The sequence below is a fragment of the Bombyx mandarina genome, chromosome 26 (assembly GCF_030267445.1).
Source record: "Bombyx mandarina strain Sakado chromosome 26, ASM3026744v2".
NCBI classification, from domain to species: Eukaryota; Metazoa; Arthropoda; class Insecta; order Lepidoptera; family Bombycidae; genus Bombyx; species Bombyx mandarina.
In genome coordinates, this window is record NC_143232.1 from 94,242 (window position 1) to 114,704 (window position 20,463).

General features: G+C 40.4%; 1 protein-coding gene across 2 annotated transcripts in view; it reads right to left on the minus strand.

The window, feature by feature from the left end:
* The window catches only part of htt (huntingtin), a 46,342-nt gene that overhangs the window by 13,509 nt on the left and 12,370 nt on the right, over positions 1-20,463 (minus strand). For both annotated transcript variants that reach the window (XM_028182007.2, XM_028182006.2), the window contains exons 15-33: positions 19,818-20,070; positions 18,215-18,389; positions 17,041-17,289; positions 16,587-16,768; positions 15,756-16,271; positions 14,525-14,685; positions 13,722-13,815; positions 12,193-12,292; positions 11,174-11,265; positions 10,346-10,591; positions 9,345-9,729; positions 8,638-8,824; positions 7,503-7,647; positions 6,916-7,098; positions 5,707-5,825; positions 3,949-4,080; positions 3,286-3,438; positions 1,535-2,570; positions 587-780 (exon numbers count right to left, since the gene is read on the minus strand). In XM_028182007.2, the coding sequence (XP_028037808.2) occupies positions 587-780; positions 1,535-2,570; positions 3,286-3,438; positions 3,949-4,080; positions 5,707-5,825; positions 6,916-7,098; positions 7,503-7,647; positions 8,638-8,824; positions 9,345-9,729; positions 10,346-10,591; positions 11,174-11,265; positions 12,193-12,292; positions 13,722-13,815; positions 14,525-14,685; positions 15,756-16,271; positions 16,587-16,768; positions 17,041-17,289; positions 18,215-18,389; positions 19,818-20,070 (4,602 nt within the window). The remainder of the gene's footprint in view (positions 1-586; positions 781-1,534; positions 2,571-3,285; positions 3,439-3,948; positions 4,081-5,706; positions 5,826-6,915; positions 7,099-7,502; positions 7,648-8,637; positions 8,825-9,344; positions 9,730-10,345; positions 10,592-11,173; positions 11,266-12,192; positions 12,293-13,721; positions 13,816-14,524; positions 14,686-15,755; positions 16,272-16,586; positions 16,769-17,040; positions 17,290-18,214; positions 18,390-19,817; positions 20,071-20,463) is intronic.

The following is a 20,463-nucleotide window of genomic DNA, read 5'->3' on the forward strand; positions in this document are numbered from 1 at the left end:
ACCAAATAGCCTATTACCCCTCGGTATTATATTATATAAATAGAATAGATATATGTAAACAGTAAACACTTATATCTAATCATATGACATTATTAAATTTATACTAAATATGCTTGCTTTACTGCAATTTCAATCTAATATATAAAATTCTCATGTCACAATGTTCGTTCCCATACTCCTCCGAAACCGCTTGACCGATTCTCATGAATTTTTTTATGCATATTCAATAAGCCTGAGAATCGGCTACTATCTATTTTTCATACCCCTAAGTGATTAGGGTTGTCCACCCCTAACATATTTTTTTTATTTGGACTTTTTTTTTGTTATAATGAGGTATTATGTGGTTGAATGAGGTTTTGTTATTTGTATTATATATTCCCTCAACGTTCACAGCGCTACATGTCTCTTTCACTCATTTACCACATCCTTACACACTTACAATAAATTCGTTTTTTTTCTACACTAGAAATTCCCTAGAAATCTTATATATGGCAAAACAATGTTTGCCGGGACAGCTAGTAATGATATAAGCAACAGAGGTCATCTGCCCAATTGTAATAAGTAAAAAAACACAATTGATTCTCACCTGGCCAAACTGACAAGCATACTCTCCAACGGCTTTTTATAGCACTTGGGCATCACATATCCATGACCGGCGTAGAAATTGTCCTCCCAGTATTCGACAAGGGTGACCAGCTTATCGCCGGTTATTAGTATATCCGGCTTTGGACCGGAGTCTTCAGTTCGCATGTAATGTTTCAGGACGAGAGGTTTTGTGTCCTGCAAAAGTTTCGTTTATGACTGTCGGGAGACTTGTGACGTCATGTCTCTTGGCTGCTATTAGCGATTTACTTAGTTCGATTATAACGATTTACTTAGTTCGCGATTTTTAAATTTCTCGATAGCGTAAAAGTTAACTCAACTTTGTATGGAGTTGGAACGTTTGGCTACGTTTGCCGCTAGGGGCGCTGTTCCAATTCCATACAAATTTAAGTTAACCTTTAACGCTGTCGAGAACGTTAAAAAACTCGCACTAAAAAGACACTGTTAGATCCTAAACTCGACTCGAATGACGGACACGTCGTTAATAAAATTTCGAACTGTAAACTTATTTTAGAATTCGTTGCATTTAGAAAAAAACTGTTTGAGTATATTTGAGTTTGAGTATATTATATATATTATTAATATTGAAAAAAACTTAAATAATCAGTGAAAAAAAACACTAGATTAGATTTTTCAACTTAAATAGACAAATTTAAGTTTTCATTATCAATAAAACTGATAGGTTTCTTCTAAGGCAATTATTTCGATGACTATGGGCTTCTGTGACCACTCAAAACCAAATGGACCGTAATAAAATAATTTTCGTTTTGAATTATTTTAAGCAGTACGCAGCGGCTTGGCTCTGCCCCTGGCATTGTTGAAGTCCATGGGCGACGGTAACCACTCACCATCAGGTGGGCCGTATGCTCGTCTGCCCACAAGGGCAATAAAAAAAAATAAAAAAATATTTAAATATAAAAATTGTATGTACCTTGACCAAGTACTTGACGACGGCGTACAAACAGCTGATCGCCGATTGGGTTCTATTAGCGTTGCTATCGGCGTTCAACTCCATCCAGATCTCTCTGACGGCTAAAGCTTTTGACACATTCTCGACTGTCACCGCGACGAGGCTGTCAACTGTCACGTGCCGGGTCGCAGCGTCCGTGGCCCGAAACGAGACGTCCGCGTGCACGGGCGACTCGACAATACTCTTATTCTTAATCAAAAACGATAAGTACTGCAGGGAAATGACGCAAAAAACCGATATATTTTTGGCTATCGTCAGCGGCAGAATGTTCTCGATGCATTTTTCTAGTAGATCACAGTCGGCCTCGTCTATGGCGTTCATTATTCTGGTCGCGGCGTCCAGGTAGCCGGTCAGTACCGTCTGCAGCGTCACGTACTCGTGGTAAAACAGCTTGTCTTGGAACACTTGGTGGCATCGGCGCGTATAACGATCCACTGTATGTTCAACGCTCAAATCAAAGTTCTCCGACTGGCTCAGCGGCCGGTTCTGTTTCGGGAACAGCCGTATAACCTCCATTAGGCACCTGTCGAACGTCGATAACGCGACGCGGTACATCACCGGCAGCTCCGGTAAACTCAACTCTATTTCGTCGTCAGTAAGCTGCAAATTCCCAAACTCCTTCTCGTTGTCCGCTATCGGTATGAAGAATTGAGATTTCGATTCCTTGTTGTCGCTCTTCTTGAACACGTGCAGCGTGTTCGCGACTGTTAGTTTGTTGCTATCGATCGATGACGTCATCTCCTCATCCTTCTTCAAGCCGATTCGTTCTCTTGTCTTATCTTTCTCTAGTTCTTTCCTTTCGTATTCTGCGTAGACGTTGAGGAACTCTCTCAAGTAGCTATCGCTGGCCACTTTAAATGAGGAACATAGAATTTTCCTTTCGAATTCCGGACATGACATCACGGTGCTCAGGTCTTCGTGGGAGAGGCTCGAGAGTATTTCCGCCAGGTGGTTGTGCTTCGACGGCTTCGGTGGGACACAGTCAGACCTGCAGCATCTGTGAAGCGATACGAGTACAGGACTATAATATGCGACTTTTTGGCGGGAACGCGAGGAGTGAAGTTGTGTGATTTGTTTTATTTTGTCTATTTAGTTTTTCTTGAGATTTAATTGTGTAATAACGGTGGTTTATTAACTGTTTAATATCTGTGAAAGTGCACAAATGCGGGAAAATGAAACAAAGTCGCTGAACGTGACTTCTCGGGATCCTCCAAAAAGTCCACTGAAAAAATCTCAGTAAACGACCACCATTTTACTGAGATTATATTTCATCCCATATCATCTCATCTCATTTCATTTCATTTCACTCCATTTTTTTTATTGCTTAGATGGGTGGACGAGCTCACAGCCCACTTGGTGTTAAGTGGTTACTGGAGCCCATAGACATCTACAATGTAAATGCGCCACCCACCTTGAGATATAAGTTCTAAGATCTCAGTATAGTTACAAAGGCTGCCCTACCCTTCAGACCGAAACGCATTACTGCTTCACGGCAGAAATAGGCAGGGCGGTGGTACCTACCCGCGCGAACTCACAAGAGGTCCTATCAGATCCTATCACCATTTTTCATAAAAAAAATAAAAATAAAAATTAAAATAAGACATGACTTTTTGACATGAAGGTTTTAGTTACCTTGTCATAAAACCGCTTTAAAAAAAAAACTTAACTATATGCAAACAAGAGAGATGACAACAACAGAGAAAAGAACGTACCTATTTTTAATCTGGTTCAAGAGCCAGCCGGAATCGACATTGGTGGTCAGCACGTGCTGGGGGTTGATCGCTCGGTCCTGCGACAAGTCGAGAGGCGATAAGTCGAACACGCTCGACGCTAGAGAGTTCAATTCCATCACCAGCGCCGGGTACCTGATTTAAAAAATAATACAATAGCTAAAATAAATAAATCGGGTCACTAATAATAAATCGTACCTTTAGAATTGAAGTGGTTTAACTAAAAAATCTATAAACATTTGTATTCTATGAGTTTCTCCGTTAGTCTAGAAAAGGACAAAGTACTCTTTCCGTCTCTTTAAAATCAAGCGCATATTATGTAATTTAAAGTATTAAAATCGGAAAAAAATATTTTTGAGTGTTTACCAAGAAATCATTTTTTATTTATTGCTGATATGGGTGGACGAGCTCACAGCTCACCTGGTGTTAAGTGGTTACTGGAGCATGTAGACATCTACAACGTAAGCACCGCCACACGCCTTGAGATATAAGTTCTAAGGTCTCAGTTACAACGGCTGCCCCGCCCTTCAAACCGAAACACGTAACTTCTTCACGGCAGAAACAGACAGGGCGGTGGTAGCTACCCTTGCGGACTAAGCCAGATTAAGCCGCTTCGATACTAAAGATACGTAATGTTAAGTTTACCTGACGTGAACTTTGTCCCGCTGCAAAAGCTCCAACGCGACTTGGACGTCCTCTTTCGATAGTTGCGCGTTCATATTGTCGGGCGGCACGTCTTTGAGCGCACGGCAACGTTCTATCGCCAGTTTTGCGAACCTGGAATGATTTTATTTAGAACTAGCTGACTCCGTTAGACTTCGTAGTGCCTTAATCGATAAATAAAAGACCTAAACTTTTGTATAAAATAAACTTAAAACAAACAAAAGGAATCCGTCCGACGGGGGACACATCAAAGGAATAACAAAATTGTTATTTTTATTTAATTCCTCTTCTCCTCTTCCTTCTCTCTCAAAAAAGACCTCTGGAAACGCACTATCGATGAACGCAGCGGTTCCAGATAATATGGATGAACTCTGATCCGATTTATTGAAACCCGGATTTATTGAAACCCGTCACGAGGTCGTATTATTCGCTGATGATACATCATTATTGTTTAAAATTAAACAACATTTGGAAGATTATGACGATGTGAATGATGCTATCTCGCGCGTGGTACATTGGTTTAGTGTTAATAATCTGTTATTAAATAACAAAAAAACAAAATGTATAAAATTTACCACACCTAATGTTAGACAAGTTGACACTAATATTACTGTAAGTGGAGAGACACTGGAGCTTGTGGATTCGACAGTTTTTCTTGGTATAACAGTTGATTCTAAGCTGCAGTGGGGTCCTCACATATGCAAGTTAGCGAGTAGGCTTAGTTCTGCAGCGTTTGCGGTAAAAAAAATACGAATGTATATTAATGAAGATACGGCACGCTTGGTTTATTTTAGTTATTTTCATAGTGTTATGTCCTATGGCATTTTGCTATGGGGCAATGCTGCCGATGTCGAAACGATTTTCATCCTGCAGAAGAGGGCTATTCGTGCTATTTATAATATGCACCCGAGGGAATCCTTGAGGGACAAGTTTAAGGAAATCAAAATTCTAACTTTAGCGTCCCAATACATTTTTGAAAATTTATTGTACGTGCGTAAAAATATTGAAGAATTCCCCAGAGTCTGCGATTTGCATAATGTGAACACTAGGAACAAACATAGGCTTGCGTTGCCGGCGGCAAGAATTAAGAAAATAAGCAACTCTTTTAGGGGGCTGGGTGTACAGCTTTTCAACAAGATCCCACTAAACGTTCAACTACTACCTGTTCATAGATTTAAGAAAACTGTTAAGGAACGTTTGTGCAACAAGGCATATTATAAAGTTAAGGATTACTTACTAGATGGCACTACGCGGGAATGAGGCGCTCGCTCCTGGCCTTTTCATTTTTCATTATTATTATTATTTTTTTAGACTTGTTTTTTCTTTTATTGTGAATATTTCTATTTATTTAAAAAAAAGAAAATATTTGAGAAAAAACAAAAAGAAAAAAAAGCCCGCTGAGTTTGTTTCGCCGGTTCTTCTCAGGACTTTGGCTTTTTTTGGAACCGGTGGTAGAGTTAACATTGTTATTTGTATTTTGACATTCAACAAGTGTGTCATACTGACATCTAAGTTGAAATAAATGATTTTGAATTTGAATTTGAATTGAATGGCGATAGGTGCGATGATAAAAAGGAGATGAGGAGATCATCTCAAACAATTCCTCAGAGCACTCCCCATGGAACATACGGTACAAAATACAGAGGGAACCGAAGTCCCTCCGCAGACCCAGAGGTTCCAAACGGTCGTATCTATCTATCAATTTCATTTAACAGTTGAACAGTTCGACAGGCCACGTACCTGACCGCGATGGCGGGCTCCAGTTTCCCGATGATCCGGCATATGAGGAACACCAGCGCCCCGGACTGACTCTCGTGGCTAAACGACAGGATCTTGTACACGTTCAGAGCGAACTCGTCCTGGGGAAAGGAATCTTTGTGAACGTGAATATTCTAGTAACGCTGTGGATGTTAAGGCGGTTCAGCAATATATAAATATATAATAATATACATACATACATTGCGATCAACGAGATAGATTAGATATTTTTTTCCTATCTTTTCGCTGGCAGTCTAAGAGGCTACGCTCGAACGGTTTTTTTTATTAAATTGCCGTCTGCACGTTAAAAAACTCGAGGAAACAGAATTAAATAACGCGTGACGTCATTAGAGGCCAAAATAATTATGCTGACTAAAAATTGACTATAGAACGCATAATGACAATAAAGGCAGCTATAATATGGAGTTATCTGTTTTTTTTCCTAGCTGATGGTCTTGAGAGACCTCTTCAACGTAACCGGGTGAATAGCTGAGCTTACGAGGCTTTTTAGTTTTTTCTCCTACCTAAGCTGATGATGATGATAAGCCTTGAGAGGCTATTTCAGTGTAACCTTAACTAGTAGGTGAGCTCACGGGACTCTAACCGGGAGCGTTGCTAACACTGACCCTAGCAAGAGCAGTGCTTCGCAGAATCTACCACCGGATCGGAAACGCGACCCACTGAGAAGATCCGGCGACAAACTCAGTGGGCTGTGTCTGAGAGTTAATTTACTCGCCGAGCCCTTCGTCGCAAGCGACGGGTTCGACGAGAACGATGACCGGATTATTTCGACGTTAACAATGGATGAAAATCTTTTTTTTTATATTTTATTAAGCTACTAGCTGACCCGGCAGACTTCGTACTACCTCAATCGATAAATAAAAGACACATCAAGGGGACACATCAAAGGAAAAACAAAATTGTTTGTTTTTATATAATTCCGAGCTTTTTTATATTTTCTCACCTTTTAAACCTTCCCTGGGCTTCCACGAATAATTCAAGACCAAAATTAGCCAAATCGGTCCAGCCATTCTCGAGTTTTAGCGAGACTAACGAACAGCAATTCGTTTTTATATATAGAGATTTATCAAAGTACTTCAAGTCATTGATGTTTCACAAGGATTGTGACTGAATTATTGTTTTAATTCTATTACATTAAGTCGTGTCGCGATTGTCCTATTGCCACCTCACCTTCAAACAGCCCTGACATCTAGCGGCGATGGCCTGCAGCAGCAAGCCGGACGCTCCACTCGTCTGCTGAACTCTGGAGATGAGACCCTGGACCAGAGTTTGAGAGAACTGACTGACTAGTATATGAACTCTGTTCACCAGTAGCCAGGTCAGATGTACCGCTTCGGTGAGACCGTTTTCAACCTGTCAACGATATAAATGGACATGAGTACTACATATAATACCACACCTTTAGAATTGAAGTGCCTTAATCCAATGTAGTTGAAGAATTGTAATATTTCATTTCTTGGGTTTTAATACTTTATGCTTTAAAGATTTAAAAGATACACAAAGTCTACTTTGTTCTTTTCTCACAAAAAAAAATTAATTCTTTTAATTATCACTACGTCCAGCCACTAGTAATTTTTTCGAGTTTAATTTTACTCGAAATCCGACTATAACACCTCAAGATTTACGATTCATTTGACTCTATTGCATTTACTCTTTTCGTTTTACTGTTGAAGCATTTATAAAAAAACTCTATCATTTGTTGATAAAATACAACACCCTGTACGTGGTTTACGCGGCTGTATATGAGGAGCACTCACGAAATATTCACAGTAAGCCATGACGCAGGCTATCTGCAGCACGTCGACCCTGAGCGGGGCCGCGAGCCCGCCGCCGGCGCCCAGCGGCAAGCTGCGGACGAAGCCGACCAGCTTCTGCCAATACTTGTGCGTCAGGAAGTTCAATCTGAAACGGAACATCACAATAGTGAACCGGAGATCTTCTTGTCCTTGTCCCTTCTTATGCAGGGTTGGCACAGTAGGTCTTTTTTCACGGCGCACCTGGTGTTAAGTGGTTACCGGAGACAAGAGACGTCTACAACGCAAACACCGCTACCTACTATTTAGTAAAAGGCGAAAGATTTATACGTTTTGAAGGGAAACCAGAGATACCTACCTTGAGATATAAGTTCTATGGTCTCAGTATAGTACAACGGCTGACCCACTCTGCAAACCGAAACACATTACTGCTTCACGGCAGAAATAGGCAGGGCGGTGGTGCCTACCCGTGCGGACTCACAAGAGATCCTGCCACCAGTATACGTCCCTACGTCATCTTTGCACTCACGTATCCCACAGACACAGCCCATTATGTTTCTCGCCTAATCTTCTGTAGGTCGTGTTTCTGATCCGGTGGTAGATATTGCGAAACACTGCTCTAGCCAGGGCTAGTGTTAAAAAATTCTCTCGGATTGAGTTCACGAGCTTACCCACTGGAATAGCCTCTTAGGCTACTAACGAATCATTAGGAAAAAAACTCGCATGAGTCTTTTTAAGAAGACCCCACCTCAATTTACCGTCTACCCTCACATTACTATCTACCCTCATATTACCGTCTACGAAAACTACTACTAACATTGTATTGAACGGTGTGTCCTTTTGTTGTAATAATGAAGATGACATCTTTAGAAATTATTTATTGATAAGCTTAAACCAACTGACGAGTCCGCGACGCTTTACTTCGAATGAATGACTCCGATGAAAAATGTATGCAACACAATGTGCGCGTTTGCCCATACATGTAGAAACATGTTTAAGAACCACAGCCAACTTTTGATCAAACCAGCCATATTGGTTAGGATTATTTTGAAGCTTACAGTGGGTATTAGATTTCAGATGGCTTTGTCACGGCTATCCGGTGCGTATTTATTTTGAGCAATTCTTTTTAATCACTGACCTGATGAGCAAATGCGACCAGTGCGCGGTGAGCAGGGGCAGCGCGTGGGCAGCTCGTAGGCATATCATGTTGAGTGTGTCGAGCGGAATGTTCTCGTCCGGACTGTACAGGCCCGTGTTGAGGCCGCTCTGCTCGTTGTGCAGGAGACTCTGCGCCGTCTTCGATATCAGAGGGAACAGGCAGCCCGCTGGAAGAGTCCATGATTGTATAGCTCGATCTTTTGTACGGTTGTCGTGGCCTAAAGGATAAGACGTCCGGTGCATTCGTGTGTAGCGATGCACCGGTGTTCGAATCCCGCAGGCGGGTACCAAATTTTCTATTGAAATACGTACTCAACAAATGTTCACGATTGACTTCCACGGTGAAGGAATAACGTAAATTATAATTTGCGTAATTACTGGTGGTGGTAGGACCTATTGTGAGTCCGCGCGGGTAGGTATCACCATCCTGCCTATTTCTGTCGTGAAGCAGTAATGCGTTTCGGTTTGAAGGGTGGGGCAGCCGTTGTAACTATACTTGAGAACTTAGAACTTATATCTCTAGGTGGGTGGCGCATTTACGTCGTAGATGTCTATGGGCTCCAGTAACCACTTAACACTAGGTGGGCTGTGAGCTAGTCCACCCATCTAAGCAATAAAAAATATATAAAAAAAACGCATGAGGGCCAGTCAGCCGCCTACGCACTCTTAAATAAAACGCCCACTTACTAGTCAAATGCAACATCTGCTTGACCTGCACGACGATATTGACGCACACGGAATACAGCAACCTGTTCTCGTCAGTATCGTACTTCGGATTCGGCTCGTAATTCTTCTCCACTTCCGTAACGGCGTAAGTCAGCGTTTTGAAAAGGAACCTTACGAGCACCACGTCAGGGGACAGATTCGCGCAGTTCTCGTTCACGTTGAGCACGTTGAGCGGGTCCACGTCCGCTTTCGCGTTGAAGAAGATCGACTGCGGCGACACACAGGTCGACTTCAAGTAGTTGATCGATAATAGTATCTCGCTCTCCGGTATCAGTACCAGCACCTTCCTTAGTAGCACCATTATTATTGACAGATAGCGGAGTTTCAGCTTCGGTGGCGTTGTGGTCTGAAAAATAATAATTATTATTATTATTATTCTGATTAAATCGTGACCTAATGGATGAGGTGGTGCATTCGTATCGAGCGACGAGACTGTGCCGGAATACCAAATTCTGTGAGGAAATAAGTACTTAATACATTAATACTAGTGTAATATAAATCATATTGTTACGCCGGTAAGAGTAACGCCATCTATCGCCGAATAGTTGAACGAATATCGAAAAATCTAGTAGCAGCTAGAACGCTCGAGAAGTACACCGCCATCTATTGACAGATATCTAAAACTATATAGGGATGAGGTATCGGCTATAAAAGCGTTGTAGGGATGGCACGCACTAGCCAGTAATCGGAACTACTCGAAGCGAAACAGCCAACGTATCACCTGAAGCTAAGCGGAACAAGCGAATTGAGAGCTTTAAAGTGTTTGTTGGGTGTTTAAAAGTGTTTGTGAAGTGTTTTAAGTGTTGAATACAGTTTTGTAGTTGTACTTTGGTGAAATTTTATTTATCCCGAATCCCAGCGCGCAACGTAAATGCCGCCACCCACCTTGAGATATAAGCCCTAAAGTCTCAGTACCTCGAAACTTATGGTTAATTTAATATCAAAATTTAAAAAAAGTCTACCTGATCCGGTGGTGCTTTGAACAGAATCTTCAGTAGCACCTCGACCCGGCTCTGCTCCAGCAGAACGTCCTTATACACCGTCTCTAGCAGCCTCTCTAGCGCCGACACTGCTAGACATGTGTCCAGCTCTACAGACCTCTGAGACAATAAGTTGAGCAACGTGTCGGTGGCCAGCTCCGAGTATCGATAGTAGCTCTCCGGGTGTTCTTGCGTCAGAGACAGTATGCACGACACTAGCTCTAGCACCTGAAATAGCATTCCCAATTTATTCACTGGATATTAATTCATCAGAGCCGGTTGCTCTTGACAGAGCAGTTGTGGTCATGTGGAATTCCTGTTTTTTTTATTGCCCAAGCTGGCAGACGAGCGTACGGCCCACCCGATGGTGAGTGATTACCGTCGCCCATGGGCGTCAGCAATGCCAGGGACAGAGCCAAGCCTTGATACTCTCCACAAACCTCGTTTGAAGGACATGTCATAGCGCTCGGGAAACACCGTGGAGGGGAGCTCATTCCAAAGCCAGATGATACGTGGCAAAAATGATCTCTGGAAACGCACTGTGGATGAACGCAGCGGTTCCAGGTAATTTAATGCTTATTAAAGCCTTGACAGAAGTTCTTCATGGTTCGCGAACTAAGGCTTGGCGCGCGCACTTGTAAATTATATAATATTATATAATCCCCACATTACATAATCCTCATATTATCGAGTGAAAGGATATTTGGCTTAAGCGACATTTCCCTTAATTCGCGACATTCATCTTTGTAATTAAAGGTCCGTTTTATGGCGGAACACCCTGTACGTGGATAGCTATACTAAAACCAACACCTTCTGTTGATGCATGGTCTTCTGCAGCATGTAGAAGAGCACTTCTCTGGTCGCCTGCGCCTCTTGCTGCTGAGCTCTGCCTAACACGCTACCTGAAACCGAACTCTATTCGAAGTTATCGATATTTACAGTCGACGCTCACATTTAACATTCAACGATAGATGGCGTTGCTAACGGCAAATCAAGGACGTGCACCTTCGACGTATAACGCAAACATCATTACTGTATAAGATTAAACAACAAAATTTGTATATACCACGTTCACAACCATAGATTAATACACATAAATTAGTTATCGATAAGCAACTCAAGCACTCAACAAAAATGTTTACGGGCGTCTGCCACTAGATGGCTTCGTTTCGATTAGTTTCTCATTAGTCCTGTAGATGGCAAATACATATTACCTATTATTTTATTTATAATGAAGGATTTTTGTAAATTTTCATAAACCACAAATTAATAAATTTAATCAATTTGTCTCTATCAAATAAAGACTTGTATGATTTATTGATTTTTATTTTCTTTGTTTGATTATGCAATAATTAAATGCCTCAACCTTAACAACATAAGTTTAGGGGCATCCGCTACAAGATGTCGCTAGTTTCCATACAGAAAAAAACATTTGTTTTAAAGTATCGCAATTTCAGGGTCCTGTTCACAACTCTGACAAGCGGCCAATTATTTATTCCCATATCTCTGGAGGGTAGAGATATTTCTGAACAACACAATCTGACAACAAAAGCATATCCTAATTTCCGCTTTAAGGGTCGCGGGAATTTTATTTTCCGCATGTATACTTGAACAAGCTGAGCATCCACTTTGAGACATGAGGTCTAACTCACAATTGTATAGTTAAACGGCTGCCCCACTCGTCTAACCGAAACGCCTAATAATATTAGTACTAAATTATATCTATTTTGGGAAGTTTGATTTCTAATACACGGGAAAAGTCGTCAGTATTCGTCGACGATCACAAGTGATCTTCCATGCCATGCGAGGTCTGAATGTCAAGTACTCACCTCCCATGCTACTGAAGACTTTGACGGCGACGGGCTCCAGACCCGCGATACACTCCGCGTGGGCCCCCGACGCCATCAGACCATCGCACAACTGAATCAACTGGAACACACCACCGACTTATTACCTCATTGCTAGAGTTCAGCGGTCGGGGAACCGGGGTAAATTACCCCAAATGGGGTGAAATGAAATTCTGGGGGGTAAAACCGAAAAACATTATTTAAATTAAAAAAGCTTTTTTATTGGGGCTATACTTAAACTAGTTTTTTCGTCTAATAATACAAGAAAAATATCCTAATAATATGAATTATAAAATAACAAGAAATTATCATTTGCTTATATTTTCTGTGGGGGCGATTTTTTTTCCTCAACTGTATATTACATATATTACTATTATTACCGTTATGTATTACAAGGTATTACATTGATAAATTGAATAAATTATATATAAATTAAATTTTTGAAGTGAAAACTTCTTTAGAATCGTTGTGATTTCAAACCGGATGCAACGGAAAAAACGACAGGTAAGAGACACAAATACAAAAATGTGTAGGATGAAGCCAGCAAAGAATGAGACAGAAATATACATACTATTTAATACAGCGCCATCTGTGAGATTTTTTAATACTAACGTGTGTATGAAAGCTCTTGTAGAGAATTTTCATTTAGGATTATACGTGAAATTAAAATATCAATTCACAGAGGGCGCTACCTTACGATTATTTACTAATGACAAAATTTTACATATACTTAAGACGTTTAGGATAATTGTATTTTAATTTTGGAGGGTTTCACTTCTACCACGTGTGAATTGCACACATGTAATTTTTTTAGTTATTGTTTCCTTTTCAAGATTATCAGGGGGGGTCTATAGTATGAAAGATGCTAAAAAGAAGCGATTTCGTTTTTTTTTGTTCTTCGCCATGGGGTAATATCAACTTACACAAAAATATTTTGGGGTAATAATTAAAAATGTTCCCTGACCGCTGCTCGAGTTCCTCTTTAGCCTGATTAAACTACATCTTTCAGGTTCGATATTCAATCAAATTTAATATACTTATGAAAGACTAGCTGTACCCGTCCGCTTTGCTGGGCATTTAAAATTAACATTATTTCTCACCCCCACAAAGATTCTCATCATTAACGCCCCCGCAACTGGTGTAGAGAGTTCAACACTCATATAAATATTAGCCTATCCATTAAGTACATGTATTTTCTACAAAAATACCAAGTTTCAAGTCAATCGGATGCATCGTTCAGTAGTTATAACGGAACATCCGTAAAAACCACTGTAGATTTATATATTAGTATAGAAGATCATAAGTAATGGTAACTGATTATTAATCGAAAGACAACAGACTGCAATAGATGTGTGAAAGAGATCACCGATCACGGTACATTAAATAGTCACTTTAAAAATTTAATGGCAATTCAAGAAATATACAATACATTAGGACAAAGTTGCCGTAGACATCCGGCCTTCTGACTCTGATTTCGAGGTCTCTTGCCCACACACTAGTGGAACACTTACTTTCGGTATTTCAATTATCTTCTTCGTGTGATGCTTGGAAGACGACAGTTGCACCAAGAACATGAGGATGCTGTTCACCAAATTACAACAATTCCTGAAATCAAAATAAATAGGTTTTTTTTGTTATCATACAAAGTTGCGAGTTTGTATTTTCGACGAGCTCATAGACCAACTGTTGTTAAGTGGTAACCGGAGCCCATCAACAACGTAAATGCCGTGACCCGTCTTGAGATACGAGTTTTAAGTCTCAGTTTTACATTACAAGGGCGGGCCGCCCTTCAAACTGAAATATATTAATGTGACAGGGTAAACTGATGATAGTAACATAAAACGCATGTTAGTTAAAGTGCCATTTAAATTTATAGTGTCTATAATGGGTTCATATTATTGTTAAAACGGGCCTCTAAGCCCGCCTGCCCACCGGAGCGGAGCGAGAAAGTAATGCGGAGTGGAGTTTAGTACCTACGCGAAGAGTCAGTTCAAACTGTGGCCGCGCTTTGAGCCCGCGCCCGCACTCGCTTACCCCGCTCCGCTATCCTACTCCGCTATTCCGCTCCGCTATCCCGCTCCGCTATCCCGCTCCGCTATCCCGTTCCGCTATCCCGCTCCACTTACCTGTTTTGTATGAATTTTTAAACTAGTTCACAACTCCCTGTCCACTAAAGAGATTTTGTGCAATCTTATTGGTTAATATTTCTCCGTTTCTCGGGTCCACTGCCTCGCCCCACTCAGGTGGACAAGCATCCTAAAGCTTTGATAAATCATAAAGCTAATACCGAAAATTTTGGAGTAAATAAACTTACGGTATTTCATGTTGTTCGAATAGGTCTAGCTGTTTCATCAGGAAGCCTATGAAGATCAGGTCGTTGTCCAGCATGCAGTAGTTCACCCTCAGGGTCAACAGTTGGCTCAGCAGACTCAGCACTTGGCGTTGCAGTGGAATGTCGTTTTGCATTGTGTAGCTCTGTAACCAAACAGTATAGGTGTTGTTACAACCGCACCTGTATCGCAACTCCCGCCATCGGAGTAGAGTTCATCCATATTTTTTTTATTGCCTTGATGGGTGGTCTCAGTATAGCTACAACGGCTGCCTCACCCTTCAAGCCGAAACGCATTACTGCTTCACGGCAGAAATAGGCGGGGTGGTGGTACCTACCCGCGCGGACTCCTAAGAATATATCGTCTTCTCGCATTAAAACTGTATAATCTCTAAGCTTACTAATTTTACAGGAGAGTGTTTTAAAGGTTTAACATGTAAAATTTTTATATTAATCATAATTGCAACTGGTTTTTTTTAGTTTTTTACCAGTTACATTATCTGTCTTTTAAAGTAAGATAAAATTATGTATTAATTTTGTTAATAGTAGTCAAAACATAGGTAAAGTAAAAAAAAAAAAAAACTAAACTACGCTCTTTTGACAGTATTTATGAGTTATTAATACTGGTGATACCAAATGTTTACGCATATTAACTCGATTTCGAATATTTTTGGGAATTGTACACTTTTAATACGAAAAGGCGATATCTGGCCACAAGTGGCTGATCTGAATATCTGGCCACAAGTGGCTATAAGTGGCCAGATATCTACTTGTGAGCTACAATGAGAATACAGACCCCTACCTCTACAAACGGTACCCCGCTTAAGGAATAGACAAGACAGTGGTAATATTAAGATAAGAAAAATTTCGATTTTCACCGGCTCTAAGTTCGAATATACTCACGAACAATGAACCTAACCCGGGTTTTTTTAATATTTTTTTCTTGCTTAGATGGGTGGACGAGCTCACGGCCTACCTGGTGTTAAGTGGTCCGGAGCCCATAGATATCTACATAGTGAACGCCGACTACTGTACTGTAATTAAAGTCAATCGACATTGCCATACCGTCTTGCTAAGGTCAGTGTTAGCATCACTCCGGTTTGAGCCCCGTGAGCTCACCTACTAGTTAAGGTTACGCTGAAATAGCCTCTCAAGGCTATCAGCTTAGTTAGAAAAAAAATATTGCCATACCAACGACGTCAATATAATAACATACCTTCAAAGACTGTATGACAACCGGTTCAAATAACTTAATATATCTCTCCAGCTCCTCCTTATTGGTACTCCATTTCCTATCAGATTTGTTCTTGGCGAAATTCTCCAGCGCGATCAACAGTTGCCTCTCCGCCGCCATCCTGGGGTTCTTGACGTCCAGACACAGCTTCTGACTCGCATTTGACCCCACGCTGCTCCTCCTGGACCCGTGGTCTGCTCGAGTCCACACGTCCTCACAGAAGCTGGTCCGCTGACTGCCCTCATTCTTGTCGCTGATGCTCATGTAATCGTCGTACTGCGCCACCATGTTCGTCCCGAATAAACATTTCAACAGTTGCGTCACACAATAGACCGTATTGTCAGCGCATAAGGGCATTATTGCCTTGAGGTAGTACAGGATCTCTTCTGTGACAGAGCCGAACTCCTTCTCGGTGGACAGTTCCAGTTGCACGGCGAGGCAGTCCAGAGTGGTCGATAGAAACGTGTGGAATATGCTCGATTTAGGGTCGAGATTTATCTGAAATCAAAATTCCGTCATGTTTTTTTTAGTGTTCTGCGCTAGTAGGGATGGGCTACTGTAAATATTTTTTTTATCGATAATCGATTTTGTGAAACGTAGTGTATAAAGGGATCTTTAACTATATTGAATAGGATTTAAAACATATGTTATTGTGATAATCCAATTACTGTTTTAGAATGGTTGTTTTTTTTTTCGGTAAGCCGCTTCAAAAATACCTTTTTTGCCCCATACACCAACTATATGTTGATTAATTATATTATTCATAAATTTAAAATATGAGCTTACGTATCTTAGAGAAAAAAAAAAGATTACCTTATGATTCGAATAAGCTGCTCTTAAGCCCTCGTAGAATTTCATATAGAATGGTTCATTATAAAAGTGACCCACAAAGTTCGCTCTCAAGCTCGTTGCCAGCATTAAAGGCTTTCGTTTTAGAGAGGCTTTTTCATCTAAGCTTTCACTCGCCGTCGAATTTTTCCGAGTTTGAATAGAATCTATACAAATAAATAATACTGAAGTGGCTGTTTGTAATATTGCATTTAACTAAAAGCATTTGAAAAGTATTATCTTATATGATAACCACTTTTTTTCTAATAAAAAACTTTTCCAACTAATCTCAGAAACGACTGAGCCAATTTTAACTGGACCTTCCATAGCTGATATTATAAGAACCAGTTTATGAGGCTACATAAAAATAATTAGGGTTCATCGCAAACAAACTTTGAAACCCTCGAATTAACAACAATTCGGTTCTAATTTAAAATACCTTGAGTTTTCCTTCGAACCGGACTCCCGGGAAGGGCAATCCCACCCTTATTCAAATGTACATTGGGATTAACTTCCTCAATCAGATGAACCAATACATTCAGCATTTTCAATGTTACTTGGAGAAATTTCTCTGCTAAGCTGGCAACCCTGTCACCGTCAAGGTGTTGCCACTTCCCTTTACTAGTCGAATCGCGTTCAAATATATCTCTACTGGGAGTTCTTTTGCGCATTATGCTGTGCACCTCAACTGTAAATAACATATTTTTTTTATTGCTTAGATGGGTGGACGAGCTCACAGCCCACCTGGTGTTAAGTGGTTACTGGAGCCCATGGACATCTACAACGTAAATGCGCCACCCACCTTGAGATATAAGTTCTAAGATCTCAGTATAGTTACAACGGCTGCCCCACCCTTCAAACCGAAACGCATTACTGCTTCACGGCAGAAATAGCAGGGCGGTGGTACCTACCCGCGCGGACTCACAAGAGGTCCTACCACCAGTAAAAATCCTAGTACAGTATTTGCGTAAAAACCTTCTCTGGCATATGCAAAAGTTATCAGTATATATTGAACTAGAAGGAGTACTAACTATTATACGTAAGGAAATAGACACTTACAATGCATGTAATAAAAAAAAAATTCTACTTATCAATCAAACTGAAATGTTTTTGCATCGACATGCCCACAGAATAATTCTCGGCAATGTATCCCATATAAAACAATATCTATTAATACATGAAGCATCAACTTTGTACCACTTTTTACGAAAATTGCGCGGACGGAGGAGTATGAAATTTCCTACACTTATAGAGAATATAGAGAAGGAGTGCAGAATGCTAATTTTTTTTTTTAATTGTGCATAATATGTATATTAAATCAATAAATAAAACATTACAGACACTACCATTTGTATTTGATACGCGCACGCATATATCCTCTTTTGTTTATTGCTAAAGTCTGTAGTTAAATTGAGAATAGATTAATATTGTTTGTCTTCAATATTATTTATCTATAGTGTAACCTCGGCGAAATTTGTCGTCTTTGACAATAGACCCTTATTAATGTTTAAACTTATAATTTAAAAATTATAGTCGAATTTCGACTACCGGGCGACCACTAGTTGACATTAAAGAGCCACTCAATAATGAATGCTACGAATCTCGATGGATACCTGGATAAATCAAACGGCACAGGTCCAGAAGCAGGGTCCTCACAGAGACGTTCGTGTTGCAATAGTCCAGGTTATCTAGACAGTAGCCCAGGATCCCTTGGCCGGAGTAGGCGTCGATGTGTTTCCAAGGAGTCCACTTGGTCAGTATCGCTTGTAGCGCCTCCAGTAAACCTTGCTGCGGAACACATATGACGATATGCAATAAAGTGTTTTTTACTGGCGGAAGGACGTCTGTGAGTCCACACGGGTAGATACCATCACCTTGCCTATTTCTGCCGTGAAGCAGTAATGAGCTTCGGTTTGAAGGGCGGGGCAGCCGCTGTACTGTTAAAAGTGAGACCTTAGAACTCATGTCTCAGGGTGCGTGACGGCATTTACATTGTAGATGTCTATGGGCTCCGGTAATAACTTAATACTAGGTAGGTAGGTCGTAACTTCGTCCTCACACCTTAGCAAAAAAAAACTGGCTAGGTCAGTTTTTAAAAACTGACCTAGCTAAAGAGGAGCTTTGTACAAGATATTTTGTATACTATATATGTACATGTTTCCAGCGCCCATAACGGAATAGAAACACTCAGATTGGAGAAGTAAAATATGAAATGTTCATACAAATCCCAAAACGATAAATTATCAAGTGAAAAATTCATTGGAACCGTGTATTTAGGCACAATTTATTTTCTTTTGTTTAACATTAAATTATTCCGGGCCATGTCTTGAAAATTGGATCCGTATCATCATAATCTTGAACGCGAATAAACAGACAAACCTCATGACGTTTACATTCATTTAATGCACTAATATTTCATGTGCTTCTACATTTCAGACATCAATATACACCTCAATTGAGTACTTTCGTATAATGATTAATATTTACTGTTTAAGAACTCTTTTTAAAGGTATGAAACAATCGTATAGCTTTCTTTTATTATGTCTCAAGATCACGTTCAAATAGCGTATTGTTACGCCGGTAAGAGTAACGCCACCTATCGACGAATAGTCGAACGAATATCAAAGGTTCTATTAGTATCTAGAACGCTCGAGAGGTACAACGCTATCTATTATCAGATAGCGGAAACACACAATACTAAAATTTTGTGGAATGTTCTAGACCATTCTAAGGGTTTCGTCTCGACTATAAAAGCGTTGCAGAGATGGCACGGTCGAATTGAGAATTGTAAAGTGTTTGTGATTTAAGTGAAATTTTTTGTGCTAATACGGTGTTAACTTGTAATTCGGTAGAATTTTATTTATCCCGAACCCCAGCGCGTTACAGTATTATAATAATTATTATCTATACTAATATATAAATCTGCAGTGGTTTTTACGGATGTTCCGTTATAACTGCTGAACGATGCATCCGATTGACTTGAAACTTGGTATCCATGTAGAAAATATATGTACTTAATGGATAGGCTAATATTTATATGAGTGTTGGACTCCCTACACCAGTTGCGGGGGCGTTAATGATGAGAATCTTTGTGGGGGTGAGAAATAACAATGTTAATTTTAAATGGCCAGCAAAGCGGACGGGCACAGCTAGTTATATTATAAAAAAGGACATTTGAAAATGAATCTTAAGGCATACGTTATTTAGGTCGCTTACCGAATAATGTTTACAGCTGCTGGCCATCAGTCTACCCATTAAGTCTCCGACAACAATCTTGAGGGTGTCACCGTCCGTTCTGTTCCCTTCGGTCAATTGCCGAGGGAGGTCGTGATAGAAGTATATTTCGCGTACTATTTGTAAAGACAGCGTCGCTCTATCCAACGACACCTCGTCCGTTAACTCCTTAGCTAACTCAGTTACCATTGTTGCCGGCGTGTGTCTCCTCCGCGGGTATATCGTTGGTATAACGCTGTGGACAACGCGATAACAAATCAGGCGAGGCGAGAGTTACGTGCACTGTATTGTTCAATGCGAATTAGAAGTTAAACTTCTTTATGTTCGTTGAAAGTAAAATTTAACTCGCGACAGATTCGTTACGGCTAGAGAGAAAAGATACAATTTAGGAGGAGCGAGAGTGAGACAATAGACAGCACGTCTTGCGAACCACTCGACCGTGGAGAGAGGGAAACGATAAAAAGAGCTAGGTCGTTATAGACAGCATTCCTTGTTACGATAAAAATTTGATTGAAAGATGAAAAATAAAGAAAACCACAATACTACACACACACCGCAAAAGAAGTTTCACTTCTTTAACGTGCACCAAGTTGCACGCGAACCATTTTTTTTTAATCGTTTAAAGTCA